The following is a 16,882-nucleotide window of genomic DNA, read 5'->3' as shown; positions in this document are numbered from 1 at the left end:
CCATCCAATTATTTAGTTGTGTGCGTCTAAACAGCTGATTAGCCTGTGAATCCCCGCCAATATCTACAACATCCAATTATTTAGTTGTGCGCATCTGAACAGCTGATTAGCATGTGAATCCCCACCAATATCTACAACATCCAATTATTTAGTTGTGCGCATCTAAACAGCTGATTAGCCTGTGAATCCCCACCAATATCTACAACATCCAATTATTTAGTTGTGCGCGTCTGAACAGCTGATTAGCCTTGAATCCACACCAATGTCTACAACATTCAATTATTTAGTTGTGCGCGTCCAAACAGCTGATTAGCCTGTGAATCCCCACCAATATCTACAACATCCAATTATTTAGTTGTGCGCATCTGAACAGCTGATTAGCATGTGAATCCCCACCAATATCTACAACATCCAATTATTTAGTTGTGCGCGTCTAAACAGCTGATTAGCCTGTGAATCCTCGCCAATATCTACAACATTCAATTATCCTCCTCCGGAGGTCTTGAGAACTGTACCCCTTGCGTCGTTTCATTTATCCCAGTCGTTGTGTCCTTTCCATCATTGATTTAGCGTAGCGCGATTTGGCCAACGTTCGAGTGGAATCGGGTGAGTTGGGGGTAATCGGGTAAACTGTGCGAACACGGCGGCCATTCCGCTCGGCCAAGCAACATCTTAAGCCGTGTCCGTAACAATTGGTGAATTAGTTAACCTGGTGTTAATAATTTAGTTAACCCTGGTGTTGGGCTAGCGGCTAGGGTGCCGGCTTAGGATCCTAGGATCCTGGGTTCGAATCCCGGTCGATCGCTGAATTAACGCCAGGGGGGTTGACTCAGCCTGTCATCCTTCCGAGGTCGGCTAATTGAGTACCAGTTCACTGGTAATTCCCTGTTTGTCGTTAAAGGCGGCAAAAAGGGTTGGCGTCAGGAAGGGCATCCGGCCGTAAAACATTGCTTCAAATAGGGGACCGAAAAACAACAACAACCACGGTTCCCGAAAAAGGCCAACCCCCGCTTTGCGGGGAAAAATGGCCTCTAAAGGTGGTATATATATATATATATTCAATTATTTAGTTGTGCACGTTTAAACAGCTGATTAGCCTGTGAATCCCCGCCAATATCTACAACATCCAATTATTTAGTTGTGCGCGTCTAAACAGCTGATTAGCCTGTGAATCCCCGCCAATATCTACAACATTCAATTATTTAGTTGTGCGCGTCTAAACAGCTGATTAGCCTGTGAATCCCCACCAATATCTACAACATCCAATTATTTAGTTGTGCGCGTCTAAACAGCTGATTAGCCTGTGAATCCCCGCCAATATCTACAACATTCAATTATTTAGTTGTGCGCGTCTAAACAGCTGATTAGCCTGTGAATCCCCACCAATATCTACAACATCCAATTATTTAGTTGTGTGCGTCTAAACAGCTGATTAGCCTGTGAAGCTCCGCTCATTCCTCCAACATCCATTTGAAATGATGCACTTGCATGGAATCTCAACACCATGGACAATTGCTGGAGGGGATTCAGCGCATTGCTTCTCGTCTTTGGTTGATCCAGGTCATCTCGCACATGATTCAGCAGCCAACAAAATTATTCCTCCGAGTCTATATCTCCGGACAAATTTGATATTGTCTTTCTTCTCCAGAGGATTGCATCTATCCTCGAAGATTCTTGATGCATGTCGGTGAACTGCCCTATTCCTATCCTCTTCTGTCTCCTGAGCGAATTCGCGCAAACGTCCCATGTAAACTACCACTTATAAGCTATGCAATGCTTTCTTCAAGGCCTGAAATGCACTCTTAAGCATGTCCTCGCTGACGTGTAGAACTTTCTTTGTTATTTAATGTTAACACGTCCTCGCTTGTGATTAGGTTTTGATCCGCATTAGATAATCGCTTTTCGGCAATTGGCGACTAACTTTGAACGTGGGATTGCCTACATAATAATAATCCAGAACCGAAATGGTGTCATTTGTCAACTACTTCCTTTTTTTCATTGCACATTGTACAAACCTCGTTTTTCTTGCCTCACCCTAACCTTCAAACTAATCCAAGTGCCAGATCGGAATTCCCGTTGCCGCCGCTGACAATCACCTTTTTGTGCTTTCAGGATAAACAACTGTGTGGGTGAGCTTAACCAGCGTCACTTCATCCAGTTCCTCTTCTACACAGGTGTGTTCCACAGTAAATTGATTGCTTTTTGTGAGCTCCAGTTTGGATATGTCGCACTGTATGATGTCAGAATAGTGATGTCGATTTAAGGTCCATAAGGTACTAAATAAGACATGCTAGACTTGATGGACTTTTATGATTTGAGTAAATGCTTTCAATTGTGCTTTGAAGCATTTTTAGTGGTGTGTGCACTCCAGACAGGCAGATTAAAAGGTAGTATTGTGGCGGACACGAAAGCTCACTGGCGTGAGGGCATCATGCCACGCCCTAGGGGTAGGCGTGGCCGCGGGATATACACCGGGCGCGCAGCCCGGAGCGCGCCAGTGCTACAGTTGAGCTCGTTTAATAAAGACTCTTAAACTCACCACGTTGTCCGCTTCCTTCTTGTTGTACAAGCAAGCACGCGTAGCACCGCGCTTCATTGGTGACTCCGACGTTCTGGTCAGCCGTCGCTGACCACCCGAATACGCCATTGCAATGGCAAACAACGCGGTCCAAATGAAACTCCCCGAGTTCTGGGAGACGCAAGCCGAAGTCTGGTTCCTGCAGGCAGAAGCCCAGTTCCGACTTCGAGGCGTCACGGTGGACGAGACCATGTACTGCCACGTGGTCGCTTCCCTCGGGCCCGGCACGGCCGCCCGCGTCCTGTCGGTCCTGAGGAACCCACCGGCCGACGGCAGGTACGAGGCGATCAAGCGTCTCCTCCTCGCCACGTTCGGCCTCACGCTGGATGCACGGGCCGACCGCCTCCTGGACCTCCCCGAGCTCGGTGACACGCGACCGTCGGTCCGCATGGACCATATGCTGTCATTGATGGGCGACGAAACCCCGAACGCTCTTTTCCGGGCGTTATTTCGACGCCAGCTGTCGGCACGAGTCCGCCTCGCGTTGGCCGGTTCTGTGACGACGGAACCCCAAGCGCTCGCTGCCGAGGCCGACAGGTTCTTCGCGGCTTTGGACGCGCAGGCGAGTTTTGGCGCGGCCGCCGCGCATCCCGAGGCTGACCCTGATGCTGATGCACCCACCACACCTCGGGGATCCCGAGGCTGACGCACGCCGCATGGCCGCCGCCACGCCACGCCCACCACCACCGCGAAAACCGCGGCCTCCGCCTTCACCGCAAACCTGGTGCCATTTCCACGCCAGGTTTGGCTACAAGGCGAGGAATTGTTGCCCGCCGTGCTCCTTCGGCAAGTCGGGAAACTACAAAGCCGGCGCTCGGTAGCGGCCCTGAGCGTCGGCCATTCCGGCAGCCTTCTTTTTATAACGGACACCTTGTCCGGGCGCCGTTTCCTATGCGATACGGGGGCACAGGTGAGCGTTATCCCTGCCTCTACGTCCGACAAGCACACCGCGGGCCGGGGCCCCGCGTTGCTTGCCGCGAACGGAACACCCATATGCACATTCGGGAAGCGCTGCCTCTCCCTGCGGTTCGGAAGGCAACGCTTCGAGTGGACGTTCGTAACCGCTGGTGTCCCCATGGCACTACTCGGTGCGGACTTCCTCTGTGCACACGGGTTGTTGGTCGATGTGAAGAACAGACGTCTCGTCCAGGCTGAAACGTTCAGCTCGCTGGCTTGCGCGCTGAGCAGCTTGTTGAGCGGCTCGTTGAGCGGCTCACTGAGCGGCTCACTGAGCGGCTCACCGAGCGGCTCGCTGAGCGGTTCGGTCCCGGCGAGGTTAGTTTGTACGCTTCCGGCAGCGGACGACTTCACCCGCCCCCTCGCCAGCTTCCCGGCCCTTACGCGGCCCACCTTCTCGGCGGGGGCCGTCAAGCACGGGGTGGAACACCACATCCCCACCGCCGGGCCACTGGTCTATGCCCGGGCACGCCACCTCGAGCCGACAAAGCTCGCGGTAGCTAAAGCTATGCTGGAGCGCGGTTCGCTCGCGGTTCGCTATGCTGGAGCGGCTCGGCATCGTGCGGCGCTCCGAGAGTGCTTGGGCGTCGCCGCTCCACATCGTGCCCAAGCCCGGCGGGGGATGGCGACCGTGCGGGGACTACCGGCGCCTCAACGACGCCACCACCCCCGACCGCTACCCCGTCCCCCACATCCAGGTCTTCTCCGCCCGGTTGGCGGGCATGTCCTTCTTTTCGAAGGTGGACCTCATACGCGGCTACCATCAGGTCCCCGTCAGGCCGGAGGACATCCCGAAGACGGCGGTCATCACGCTGTTCGGACTGTTCGAATTTCTTCAGATGCCCTTCGGTTTGAAGAATGCGGCTCAGGCGTTCCAGCGACTCATGGACAGCGTCTTGCGCGACTTGGATTTTGTGTACGTATACCTGGACGACATCCTCGTCGCCAGCGCGTCCCGCGAAGAGCACCTTCACCATCTCCGCACGCTCTTTGAACGTCTGGGCCAGCATGGCCTGATCGTAAACCCCGCCAAGTGCCGGTTCGGCATCGCCGACATCGATTTTTTGGGGCACATCGTCACCAGGCACGGGGCCGTCCCCCTACCGGCCAAGGTGGAGGCGGTGAAGGGGTTTCCGCGCCCCTGCACGATCAAGGGGCCCCAGGAGTTCCTGGGCATGGTAAACTTTTTTTTTTTTTTTTTTTTTTGTTGTATACAAGATCGAGGCTCGTGAAAGAGCTAACATTAATCACACAAAAAGACAAACAGACACACAAAACACAAAAAACAAGGGGAGCGGCAGACAAGATGGGGAGAGAGGGGGAAGGACACAAACACAACATTTGAGAGCAGGGACATCGGGAGGACTTGGGGGGAGGTGGGAGAGGAATAAAACATATGAACACTGCAAGGACTGGGGTGAATTACCGGGGGTAGAAAAGATCAAGGTTTTCGATGGGGGAAGATAAGAGATGGTGGTGAACAGCTGTTTTAAAGACCTGGAGGGAGGAGTGGGATTGAAGGGAGTGGGGGAGTTTGTTCCAGAGGCGGGAGAAAAGGGGAATGAAAGAGTGAAGGTGAGCAGAGAGCCTAGACTTTGGCAGTTTAACCATAAGAGGGTTGCAGGCAGATCTTGTGCGACCTGAAGGAATATTGGGGGGACAGAGCACAGAGAGAGCTGGGGGAGCAAGGCCGGAGAGGAGTCGGTAGAAGACAGAAAGACCACCAACCTGCCTGCGGTGAGTGAGTGAAAGGCCCTCGGAGTTGACTACATCGCAGGAGATTCCAATGATTCTGAAAGCTTTGGCCTCAACAGTGTGAAGCCGAGCAAGGTGTGAGGCAGGAGCACCAGCCCAGAGGGGGGAACAGTATTCCATTGAGCTGCGGATGAAAGCCTTGTATGTGGTGAGGAGCTCAGGTGTGCCAAGGAAGGACTTCGCACGACGGAGGATGCCCAGTCGGCGACTGGCTTTGGAGGCCAGCTTGGAAATGTGGTTTTCCCAAGAAAGATCATGGCAGATAGTGAGACCCAAAAGCTTGAGCGACAGAACTTCTTGGAGAGGATTGTTGAGAAAGTCGATGGGTGGGTTGTCCAGTCGGTCCTTTCGGAGAGACATTGTAAGAGTGTGAGATTTGTCAGGATTGAAAGACATGTTCCACTTGTTTGACCAGTCTGATTTTGTCCAGGTCTGCAGAGAGTGAGGAGGCTGCAGACTGCCGATCTGAGGGATGAGGAATGGAGCGGCAGATAGTGGAGTCATCAGCAAAGAGATAGAGAGGATTTTCCAGAGAGTCGGAGAGGTCATTGATGAAGACCAGAAATAGCACAGGGCCCAGAACACTACCTTGGGGAACTCCAGCCAGAACAGGAAGGGAAGATGAGAGAAATCCATTCAGGGCCACACGTTGCCTACGACCAGAGAGGAAATCTGCAAGCCATGAGTGGAGATTTCCCTGAATACCATAGGAGGTGAGTTTGGTGAGCCGAGCTGGGTGCCAGACCGTATCGACGGCACGTGATATGTCAAGTGAGACTGCTCTGATTTCCTGTTTGGCATTGAGGACCTCCATCCATTGTTGAGACAGCAGAAGCAACATGTCCAGAGTAGAATGACCTGGTCTGAATCCAAATTGATGATCAGAGATCAAGCCATTGGAGAAGAGGAAGGATTTGATATCTGAAGCAATGATGGATTCCATGACTTTGCTGATAATTGGGAGCAGGCTGATTGGTCTGTAGTTGCGAGGATCTGTTTTTGCACCTTTTTGTGTAAAGCGGTAATGTTTGCTGATTTCCAAGATGCTGGCAGATGACCTTGAGCAAAAGAGAGGGTGAAAAGAACAGAGAGAGGGTGAGATAGAGCGGCAGAGCACGATTTTAGGACCCGAGGGCTGATGCCATCTGGTCCAGTTGCAGAATCAGAGTCGAGGTTTGATAAAAACTTCTCCACCTTGTCAGGAGAGAAGGACACAGAGTCCAGGAGCAGTTGGGTTCGACTGGGAAAGGTGGGAACAGAGAGAGATGGGTTTGGGACACAAGATTTTGAGGCAAACACAGAGTTGAGGCATTCGGCTTTGTCACGTGTGGTGTCAACTGTGTAGCCATTTGAGGTAAGGGAGGGGATGGAGGGGGAACAAACACCAGAAACGGATTTGACCAGACGCCACCAGGATTTGGAGGAAGGAGACAGGTTTGAGAGTTCAATCTTGAGTGTGGAGAGATAGTGCTTCCTGGCACTCCTGAGGGTAGAAACACACTTGTTTCGAGCTTGGTGGAAGGAACTGAGATTGCCTTCAGTTGGATTTGCCTTCCAAGATGCAAAGGCAAGTTGTTTCAGGGCAACTGCCTCACCACAAGATTCAGTGTACCATGGACGGGAGGAAGGGTAAGACAACTGAAGACGAGATGGGATAAATCTGTGCATGAGAGAGAGCAGTTTGCTTTGGAAGAATTCCCAGGAAGAATTGATGTCAGAGGCATTAGAGATGGGAGACCAGTCCAGTTGATTGATGGCTGCTTGCAGACCGTGCCAGTCGGCCTGAGTGAAATGCCAGACTCGTCGGCGCTGAGGAGGCTCTCTGAGAATGGCCAGTGAGATGTCCACTTTAACAAGCACATGATCAGAAGAACCGATTGGAGCAGAAGAAGAGCAGCAGACATTTGCAGGGAAGTTAGTCATAACCAAGTCCAAAAGAGAAGATACTCCATTGACTGAGATCCGGGTCGGGAAATTGACAGATTGTGTCAGTCCCAATGAGTCGCAGAAGTCCTTTGCTGAGGTGCCATGGCTGGTGAGAGATGAACCCACACTCAGCCAGCTGGCATGATGACAGTTGAAGTCGCCACATATGAGGAAGAGAGAGTTTGGATGAGTTGATAGAAGTTGGTCCATGTTGTCCGACAGAGAAATGTAAATGGAGTCATCACTGTTTGGAGGACGGTACAGAACACATATGAACAAAAGGTGGGAGCGGAGAGGAAGCCGTAGCCAGAGGTACTCCTGTGGGTGGGGTGGAGAGAGGGCAGTGCAGGGAGAGTGAGGAAGAGAGTTTTTGATAAAGATAGCCACCCCACCACCAGGACGAGGATCAGGTCAATCGTACCGGAGGAGGGAGTAACCAGGAAGAGATTTTACCATCGGTTCCTGCCCCGCATCGCCCAGCTCCTGCGCCCCTTGCACGAGGCCCTCCGGGGGAAGCCGGGCAAAGGTGACGTTACCTGGACCGAGCAGATGGACGAGGCGTTCGCAGGCGCGAAGCTCGCCTTGGCTAATGCCACCATGCTCGCGCACCCGGCGCCCGATGCACCGATCGCCCTCACCACCGACGCCTCGGACTACGTGGTGGGCGCGGTGCACGAGCAATGGGTGCGTGGTGCTTGGCAACCGCTGGCGTTCTTCAGCCGGCAGCTTCGCCCGCCCGAACGCCGCTATAGTACCTTCGACCGCGAGTTGCTCGGGCTTCACCTGGCGGTCAGGCCCTTCCGCCATCTGCTCGAGGGCCGTGCGTTCACGGCCTTCGTCGACCACAAGCCACTGGTCTTCGCGATGGACAAGGTCGCCGAGCCGTGGTCGGCCCGGCAGCAGTGTCACCTCTCGGCCGTGTCCGAGTACACGACGGACATCCGTCACGTCGCGGGGAAGGACAAACCGGTGGCGGATTGCCTTTCCCGGTCCGTCGCCCACGCAGTCCACCTTGGCATCGACTATGCCCGGATGGCGGCGGACCAGGCCGCCGACCCCGGCGTCCAGGCCTTGCGGACCGCCGTCACAGGCCTTCGGGTCACCGAGGTGCCGTTCGACGGCACGGCCCTCTTGTGCGACGTCTCCCTTGGGTGGCCTCTCCCCATCGTGCCCACGGGCTGGCAGCGCCAGGTGTTTGACGCCATCCACGGCCTGTCCCACCCGGGCACGAAGGCCTCCCAGAGGTTGGTCGCCGACAAGTTTGTCTGGCATGGCCTCCGGAAGGCCGTCCGCGGCTGGACCAGGACGTGCCTCGCGTGCCAGCGCGCGAAGGTGCACCGGCACACCCAGGCCCCATTGGCCCCGTTCACGGTGCCGGAACGAAGGTTCGACCACGTACACGTAGACCTGGTGGGACCTCTGCCCCCCTCGCGGGGTTTCACCCATGTCCTGACAATGGTGGACCGCACCACCCGGTGGCCGGAGGCCGTGCCTTTGGCGTCAACGACGGCGGCGGACATCACACAGGCGTTCATCGCCACCTGGGTCGCCCGGTTCGGCGCCCCCTCGGACATATCGTCCGACCGCGGCCCCCAGTTCACCTCGGAGCTCTGGGGGGCGGTCGCGCGTGGGCTCGGGGTCCAGCTGCACAGAACCATGGCCTACCACCCCCAGGCCAAAGGCCTGTGCGAGCGGTTCCACCGCTCGTTGAAGGCCGCGCTCCTGGCCACCCTCTGCGACGGCGGCTGGGTCGACAGGCTCCCCTGGGTCCTGCTGGGCCTCCGGACGGCGCTCAAGGACGACCTGCGCGCATTCGCGGCGGAGTTGGTCTTTGGACAACTGCGGCGGGTGCCGGGCGAGTTCCTCCCTGACCCCACGGCACCATGGTCCGCGGCGCATGAGCGCTCCGCGCTGCAGGAGACAGCCCGGAGCTTCACCCCGGTGCCGACGGCGCACCACGGGCACCCGCCTATGCACGTCGCCCCGGAGCTTCGCACCGCGGAGTACGTCTTCGTCCGGCATGACGCCCACCGGACACCACTGTGGCCCCCGTACGACGGGCCTTTCCGTGTGCTGGAGACCGGGGTGAAACATTTCACCTTGGACATCGGCGGTACTCCCGACCGCGTCTCGGTGGATCGCCTCAAACCGGCCCACCTCGACGTGGACCACCCACCGCCGGTGGCTCGGCCCCCGCCCCTGCGGGCGGACCCCTGGCACCGCCCAGGCCCGCCGCCCCCCGGTCCTGCACCCATCCCGGGTGCAGCCGGAAGCATCCCAGCTGGCATCCCTGCACCCCGGACGCCGCCGGTCGCCAGAGCGCGCTTCGGCTGGGTCATCCGTTTGCCCCGCAAACAAACTGGCCCTCCAGGTGCGCGGGAATTCTGGGGGGGGGGGGGGGGCGCGCGTGTGGCGGGCACGAAAGCTCACTGGCGTGAGGGCATCATTCCACGCACCAAGTGGGGGGCGGCCACGCCCTAGGGGTAGGCGTGGCCGCGGGATATACACCAGGCGCGCAGCCCGGAGCGAGCCAGTGCTACAATTGAGCTCGTTTAATAAAGACTCTTAAACTCACCGCGTTGTCTGCTTCCTTCTTGTTGTACAAGCAAGCGCGCGTAGCACCGCGCTTCAGTATACCTTCCAGCAATGGTATACTTTCCAGCACTTTGAGCTATTGCTGCAATGCCCATTTATGGTATCAAGGTCAAGATTGATCATGATTGCCATGAGGTACGACGGTTTTTCAAATTTGACCTGGACCTTTTTGGTACTCCGAACCAATCCTGTATGTGCATTCAGAAAGTATTCAGACCCCTTCACTTTTTTCACATTATGTTATGTCGCAGCCTTATGCTGAAATCGTTTAAATTCATTTTTTCCCTCATCAATCTACACTCAATACCCCATAATGACAAAGAGAAAACAGGATTTTAGCAAGTTTTGCAAATTTATTAAAAATAAAAAACTGAAATATCACATTGACATAAGTATTCAGACCCTTTGTTATGACACTTGAAATTTAGCTCAGATGCCTCCCATTTCTCTTGATCGTCTTTGAGATGTTTCTACACCTTGATTGGAGTCCACCTGTGGTAAATTTAATTGATTGGACATGAGTTGGAAAGGCACACACCTGTCTACATAAGGTCTCACAGCTGAAAATGCATATCAGAGCAAAAACCAAGCCATGAGGTCGAAGGAAATGCCTGCAGAGCTCAGACACAGGATTGTGTCGAGGCACAGATCTGGGGACGCCTACAAAAAAAAATCTCTGCTGCATTGAAGGTTCACAAGAGCACAGTGGCCTCCATAATTCTTAAATGGAAGACGTTTGGAATTTTCAAAAAAGCACCAAAAGGACTCTCAGACTGTGAGAAACAAGATTCTGTGGGCTTTCGTGTCTTTCACTGAGGAGAGGCTTCCGTCTGGCCACTCTGACAAAAAGCCCAGATCGGTGGGGTGTTGCAGTGATGGTTGTCCTGGAAGTTTCTCCCGTCTGCACACAGGATCTCTGGAGCTCAGCCAGTGACCATCGGGTTCTTGGTCACCTCTCTTACCAAGGCCTTTCTCCCCCGATTGCTCAGTTTGGCCGGGCGGCCAGCTCGAGGAAGAGTCCTTGTTGTTCCAAACTTCTTCCATTTAAGAATTATGGAGGCCACTGTGCTCTTGGGATCCTTCAATGCAGCAGAGATTTTTTTGTAGGCTTCCCCATATCTGTGCCTCGACACAATCCTGTCTCAGCTCTGCAGGCAGTTCCTTCGACCTCAAGGCTTGGTTTTTGTTCCTTCGACCTCAAGGCTTCGAGAACAGGATTTTAGAAAGTTTTGCAAATTTATTTAAAAAAAAAAACTGAAATATCACATTGACATAAGTATTCATACCCTTTGCTATGACGCTTGAAATTTAGCTCAGGTGTCTCCCATTTCTCTTGATCATCTTTGAGATGTTTCTCCACCTTGATTGGAGTCCACCTGTGGTAAATTCAATTGATTGGACATGATTTGGAAAGGCACAACAACAACAACACACACAACATGCATTTTTTCCATTTTCCCTGCCAGAGCGGGGGTTAGCCTTGCGGTCCCCATGACTATCTTCTCCATTTTGCCATATTTTCTGCATCTCTCCTTGTTAACCCCCTTGCCCGCATTTCTTCTTCCACCATCTTTAGCCAAATCATTCTCGGTCTTCTCCGTCCTCTACTTCCTTCTACATTCATTTCCATCACTCTTCTCAACCAGTCACTTTCATCCTTCCTCAACACATGACCAAACAATCTCAACCTGTTCCTCTTCACAGCATCAATCACAGGCTCTTTTCCCATCATCTTTCGCAATTCATCATTTGTCTTCCTCTCTCTCTCAACGATACTCCGCACATCCACCGAACTATTCGCATTTCCGCCCTTTCCAGCCTTCGTTGCTGCTCTACGTTCATTACCCATGTCTCACTCCCATAAATCATAACACTTCTCACACATGCAGCATACACCTTTCCCTTCAGCTTCAACGACACTCCCCTCAACATCAGCACGCCACTCAGTTCCCGAAACTTCTTCCATGCACATCTCACTCGAGCAACCGTTGCCGAGTCTGATCCACCTTCTCCATTCAGCATGTCTCCGAGGTAGCAAAATGTTTTCACACCTTCCAGCTTCACACCGTCTCCAAGATCCAACTCAACATTCCTCCATCTGCAGCTCCCTCTGTGCACACCTTACATTTGAATGTCGCTGCCACACTGGTTAATGACCCTCTCAGACCACTACATTTTTGATGAACCCACTCAGCGCACATTGTACATTGAATGCAGTTCACTCCGACACCCTTCCTGCACAAAGCACATGGCCACTTCCCAGTTCTTTCCACCTCACCACATGCTTTACCACTTGCCATCGCCTTCGTCTTTCTGATATCCACCTTAGGACCTTTTGTCTCCATACATTCCTTCCACTTGTTCATCTTTTCCTTCAGTCCATCCATACTTTCCGCAATCAACACCAGATCATCTGCATACAACAACTCCCACGGTAAACCCTCCTTTACGTTCTGAGCCAACACCTCCATCACAGCTACAAATAGTAGTGGACTTGGTACCGACCCCTGATGCACTCCCACCTTCACCTCAAACTCACCACTGTTCCCATCCTTCGTCCTTACAGCTGTGCGCGCTCTTTTGTACATTGCCATCACTACTCTGATCAACCATTCCTCCACTCCAAACTTCTTCAATGCCCATGTCAATACTTCGCGTCGAACCCTATCAAATGCTTTCTCCAGATCAACAAACCCAAGAAACAACTTCTTCCTCTTCTCCATGTACTTCTTCTGCAACTGTCTCACAATAAAGAGCGCGTCTGTCGTTCCTCTTCCTGGCATAAATCCAAACTGCATTTCGTCAATCTTCACTTTCTTCCTTATCCTCCTCTCCAACACACTTTCCAATACCTTCATTCCATGCTCCAATAACGTTATCGCTCGATACGAGCCACACTCCAGAGGGTCACCTTTCCCCTTGTATAGAGGGACGAGGGTACTCAGTTCCCAATCCATTGGAATGCGGCCTTCTTTCACCACCAGATTACAGATCTGTCATTCTCTTCACACCCCAATTTCCCGCTGCCTTCAACATATCTCCCACAACTCCCGTCGGCCCTCCCGCTTTTCTACTCTTCATTGCTTTTATCACTTCCTCAACTTCCTTCTCAGTTATCTTCTCTGCCGGTCCTAAAACTGGGTTACTCTCTATGTTGCCATCCCATTCATTCTCTGTATTCAACAGCATTTCCATATATCTTTTCCATCTTCCTTTAATTCCATCTGGGTCCACAACGATTTGTCCCACTTCATCCTTCAAGCAACTCACCCCCATGACATCACACCTCTCTTTCGCTATCTGCTTTGCAATCCTGAATACCGCTCTCTGACCCTCTTCCGAATCCAAGCGTTCTCCGAACATTTTCCTACATGCCTCCTGCGCCTTTGCTACCTCTTTCTTTGCAGCCTTCCTGGCTGCCTTATAACTTTCATGCTCTGCTTTTTCTGCTCCCGTACCCTTCGCCTTCTGCCACTCCTTGAAATTCTTCCTCTTCTTGTCAATCCTCTTTCCAACATCATCATCCCACCACCATGTTTCCGAGTGCCTCAGTGGTCCTTTTGTCCATCCACATACCTCACCAACGGCTCCCAACAGACTATCTTTCATTGACATCCAACCACTTTCAAGCTCAACCACATCATCCTCTACCCTACTCAGCCTCTCTTTTAATGCCTCCCTTACTGTCACCTCTTTCAACCTCCACACCTTCATTCTCGGTTGGTACTTCACCCGCCGAGCTCTCCTCGCACCTTTCACCTTTATGTCGCAGACAACCAAGTGGTGCTGTGAAACAGCCTCCTCCCCCGGGATCACCTTTGTGTCCCGGAGGTGCCCCCTATCTCGCCTACGCACCATCAGGTAGTCAACGGTTGTCGTCGACCCACCTGATGTGTATGTAATAAGGTTATTATCCTCTTTCTGAAACTGAGTATTACAAATCAATAAATCAGCTCCATCAGCAAACTCCAAAATCCTTTCACCTTCTCCATTTCTCACACCATATCTGTAACCCCCATGAACTCCCTCAAAACCGTCCATACTCCTTCCCACATCTCCATTTAGGTCTCCTCCTACCACAACAACTTCCTCATCTTTCACGTTTTCCATCAGCTTCTCTATCGCACACTAGAACTTGTCCTTCTCTTCATCACTCCGACCAACCTGCGGAGCATATCCCGAGATGACATTCACCAAGAGCTTTCCAATCATCATTTTCACCATCATCAACCTATCACTCACTCTCGTCACACTCACCACACTGTCGACAAACTCCTCAGAAAACAGGACACCAACACCATTCACGCCCTCCAGGCACCCTTGCCACACAAACTTGTATTTCTGTCCCTGCCTACCCTTCACCATTCTTACACCACTTCCCTTCCATCTCGTCTCTTGCACACAACATATGTCCACTCTTCTTCTGATCAATACTTCCACCACTTCTCCTGATCTCCTTGTCATTGTCCATACAATCCATGTCCCAAACCTCAGAAACCGATCTCCACTTTGGGCTGTACCCTGCCCATATGTAGTTGTAATTGTCATGGTTCTCTTTTTGAGGCAATGTTTTTATAGCCGGATGCCCTTCCTGACCCCAACCCTCTTAGTCGCCTCTTACGACACGCAGGGATACGGTGTACCTATTCTAAACCAGGGTACACACTGGAAAGGCACACACCTGTCTATATAAGGTCTCACAGCTGACAATGCATATCAGAGCAAAAACCAAGCCATGAGGTCGAAGGAACTGCCTGCAGAGCTCAGAGACAGGATTGTGTCGAGGCACAGATCTGGGGAAGCCTACAAAAAAGTTTCTGCTGCATTGAAGGATCCCAACAGCACAGTGGCCTCCATAATTCTTAAATGGAAGAAGTTTGGAACAACCAGGACTCTTCCGAGAGCTGGCCGCCCGGTGAAACTGAGCAATCTGGGGAGAAGGGCCTTGGTAAGAGAGGTGACCAAGAACCCAATGCTCAATCTGGCTGAGCTCCAGAGATCCTGTATGGAGATGGGAGAAACTTCCAGAAGGACAACCATCACTGCAACACCCCACCGATCTGGGCTTTATGGCAGAGTGGCCAGATGGAAGCCTGTCCTCAGTGAAAGACACATGAAAGCCCGCTTGGAGTTTGCAAAAAAAGCACCTAAAGGACTTTCAGACTACAACAACAACAACAACAACCATGCATTTTAAGGCCATTTTCCCTGCTAGAGCGGGGGTTAGCTTTGCAGTCCCCATGACAATGTTCTCCATTTTGCCATATTTTCTGCATCTCTCCTTGTTAACCCCCTTGCCCGCATTTCTTCTTCCACCATCTTTAGCCAAGTCTTTCTTGGTCTTCCCCGTCCTCTACTTCCTTTTACATTCATGTCCGTCACTCTTCTCAACCAGTCACTTTCATCCTTCCTCAACACATGACCAAACCATCTCAACCTGTTCCTCTTCACAGCATCAATCACAGGCTCTATTCCCATTATCTTTCGCAATTCATCATTTGTCTTCCTCTCTCTCAACGATACTCCGCACATCCACCAAACCATTCACATTTCCACCCTTTCCAGCCTTCGTTGCTGCTCTACATTAATGACCCATGTCTCGCTCCCATAAATCACAACACTTCTCACACATGCAGCATACACCTTTCCCTTCAGCTTCAACGACACTCCCCTCATCATCAGCACGCAACTCAGTTCCCGAAACTTCTTCCATGCACATCTCACTCTAGCAACCTTTGCCGAGTCTGATCCACCTTCTCCATTCAGCATGTCTCCGAGGAAGCAAAATGTTTTCACACCTTCCAGCTTCACGCCGTCTCCTTCGCTCTTCGCCGTCTCAGACTGAGAAACAAAATTCTGTGGGGTTTCATGACACAATCCTGTCTCTGAGCTCTGCAGGCAGTTCCTTCGACCTCATGGCTTGGTTTTTGCTCTGATATGCATTGTCAGTTGTGAGACCTTATATAGACAGGTGTGTGCTTTTCCAAATCATGTCCAATCAATTGAATTTACTACAGGTGGACTCCAATCAGTGTCGAAACATCTCAAAGATGATCAAGAGAAATGGGAGGCACCTGAGCTAAATTTCAAGTGTCATAGCAAAGGGTCGTGAATACTTATGTAAATGTGATATTTCATTTTTTTCTTTTTAATAAATTTGCAAAACTTTCTAAAATCCTCTTTTCTCTTTGTCATTATGGGGTATTGAGTGTCGATTGATGGGGGAAAAAAAAGAATTTCAACGATTTCAGCATAAGGCTGCAACATAACAAAATGTGAAAAAAGTGAAGGGGTCTGAATACTGTCTGAATGCACTGTACATACCTTTAGGCTATCCTACCCACCGATACAAAAGTGTGTACAATTAATAAGACGTGTAGCTTAATGTTAAGTCGGCACGGATATAATCCTAAGAGCTCTCCCCCAAAGGACAAGATCTAACTCTTGCTAGGTCTATGACCTAATTGGCAATTCTAAAGGTCTTGAGCCTCAAAGTTATGGTAATGCATCATCCTTGGTCAACGGACATCGAAGGCGATTGGGCAGATCAGAGAGAGATGGAGGAGGAGGAGGAGGAGGAGGAGGAGGAGGACTTCATTTATAGATGCAGGAGTGCCATGGTGGAAGACGTGTATGACTCATTTCTGTGAGTGAATCTCTGGGGGAAACCTGACCCATGTTCTGGGTGCACTCCTGGAGTAGTGCAGCTCCACAGCTGGTGTAGATAATTCCATTGGTCCCAGAGAACCTTCAGAAGGTGTTGTGATGTTAATGCTTCATCATTGATGATGACTGACAGAAGAAGAGTGGACATATGTTGTGTGCAAGAGACGAGATGGAAGGGAAGTGGTGTGAGAATGGTGAAGGGTAGGCAGGGACAGAAATACAAGTTTGTGTGGCAAGGGTGCCCGGAGGGCGTGAATGGTGTTGGTGTCCTGTTTTCTGAGGAGTTTGTAGACAGTGTGGTGAGTGTGACTAGAGTGAGTGATAGGTTGATGATGGTGAAAATGATGATTGGAAAGCTCTTGGTGAACGTCATCTCGGGATATGCTCCGCAGGTTGGTCGAAGCG

At 51.8% G+C, this 16,882-nt stretch overlaps 1 protein-coding gene across 2 annotated transcripts in view; it reads left to right on the top strand.

Moving 5' to 3' along the window:
- LOC137430998 (palmitoyltransferase ZDHHC7) overlaps window positions 1-16,882 on the top strand; it is a 41,216-nt gene that overhangs the window by 7,807 nt on the left and 16,527 nt on the right. For both annotated transcript variants that reach the window (XM_068121841.2, XM_068121840.2), the window contains one exon: window positions 2,113-2,174. In XM_068121841.2, the coding sequence (XP_067977942.1) occupies window positions 2,113-2,174 (62 nt within the window). The remainder of the gene's footprint in view (window positions 1-2,112; window positions 2,175-16,882) is intronic.

This window comes from Myxine glutinosa, chromosome 7 (assembly GCF_964187855.1).
Source record: "Myxine glutinosa chromosome 7, kmMyxGlut1.1, whole genome shotgun sequence".
Classification (NCBI taxonomy): domain Eukaryota; kingdom Metazoa; phylum Chordata; class Myxini; order Myxiniformes; family Myxinidae; genus Myxine; species Myxine glutinosa.
This window is presented reverse-complemented; position numbering and strand designations above follow the sequence as displayed.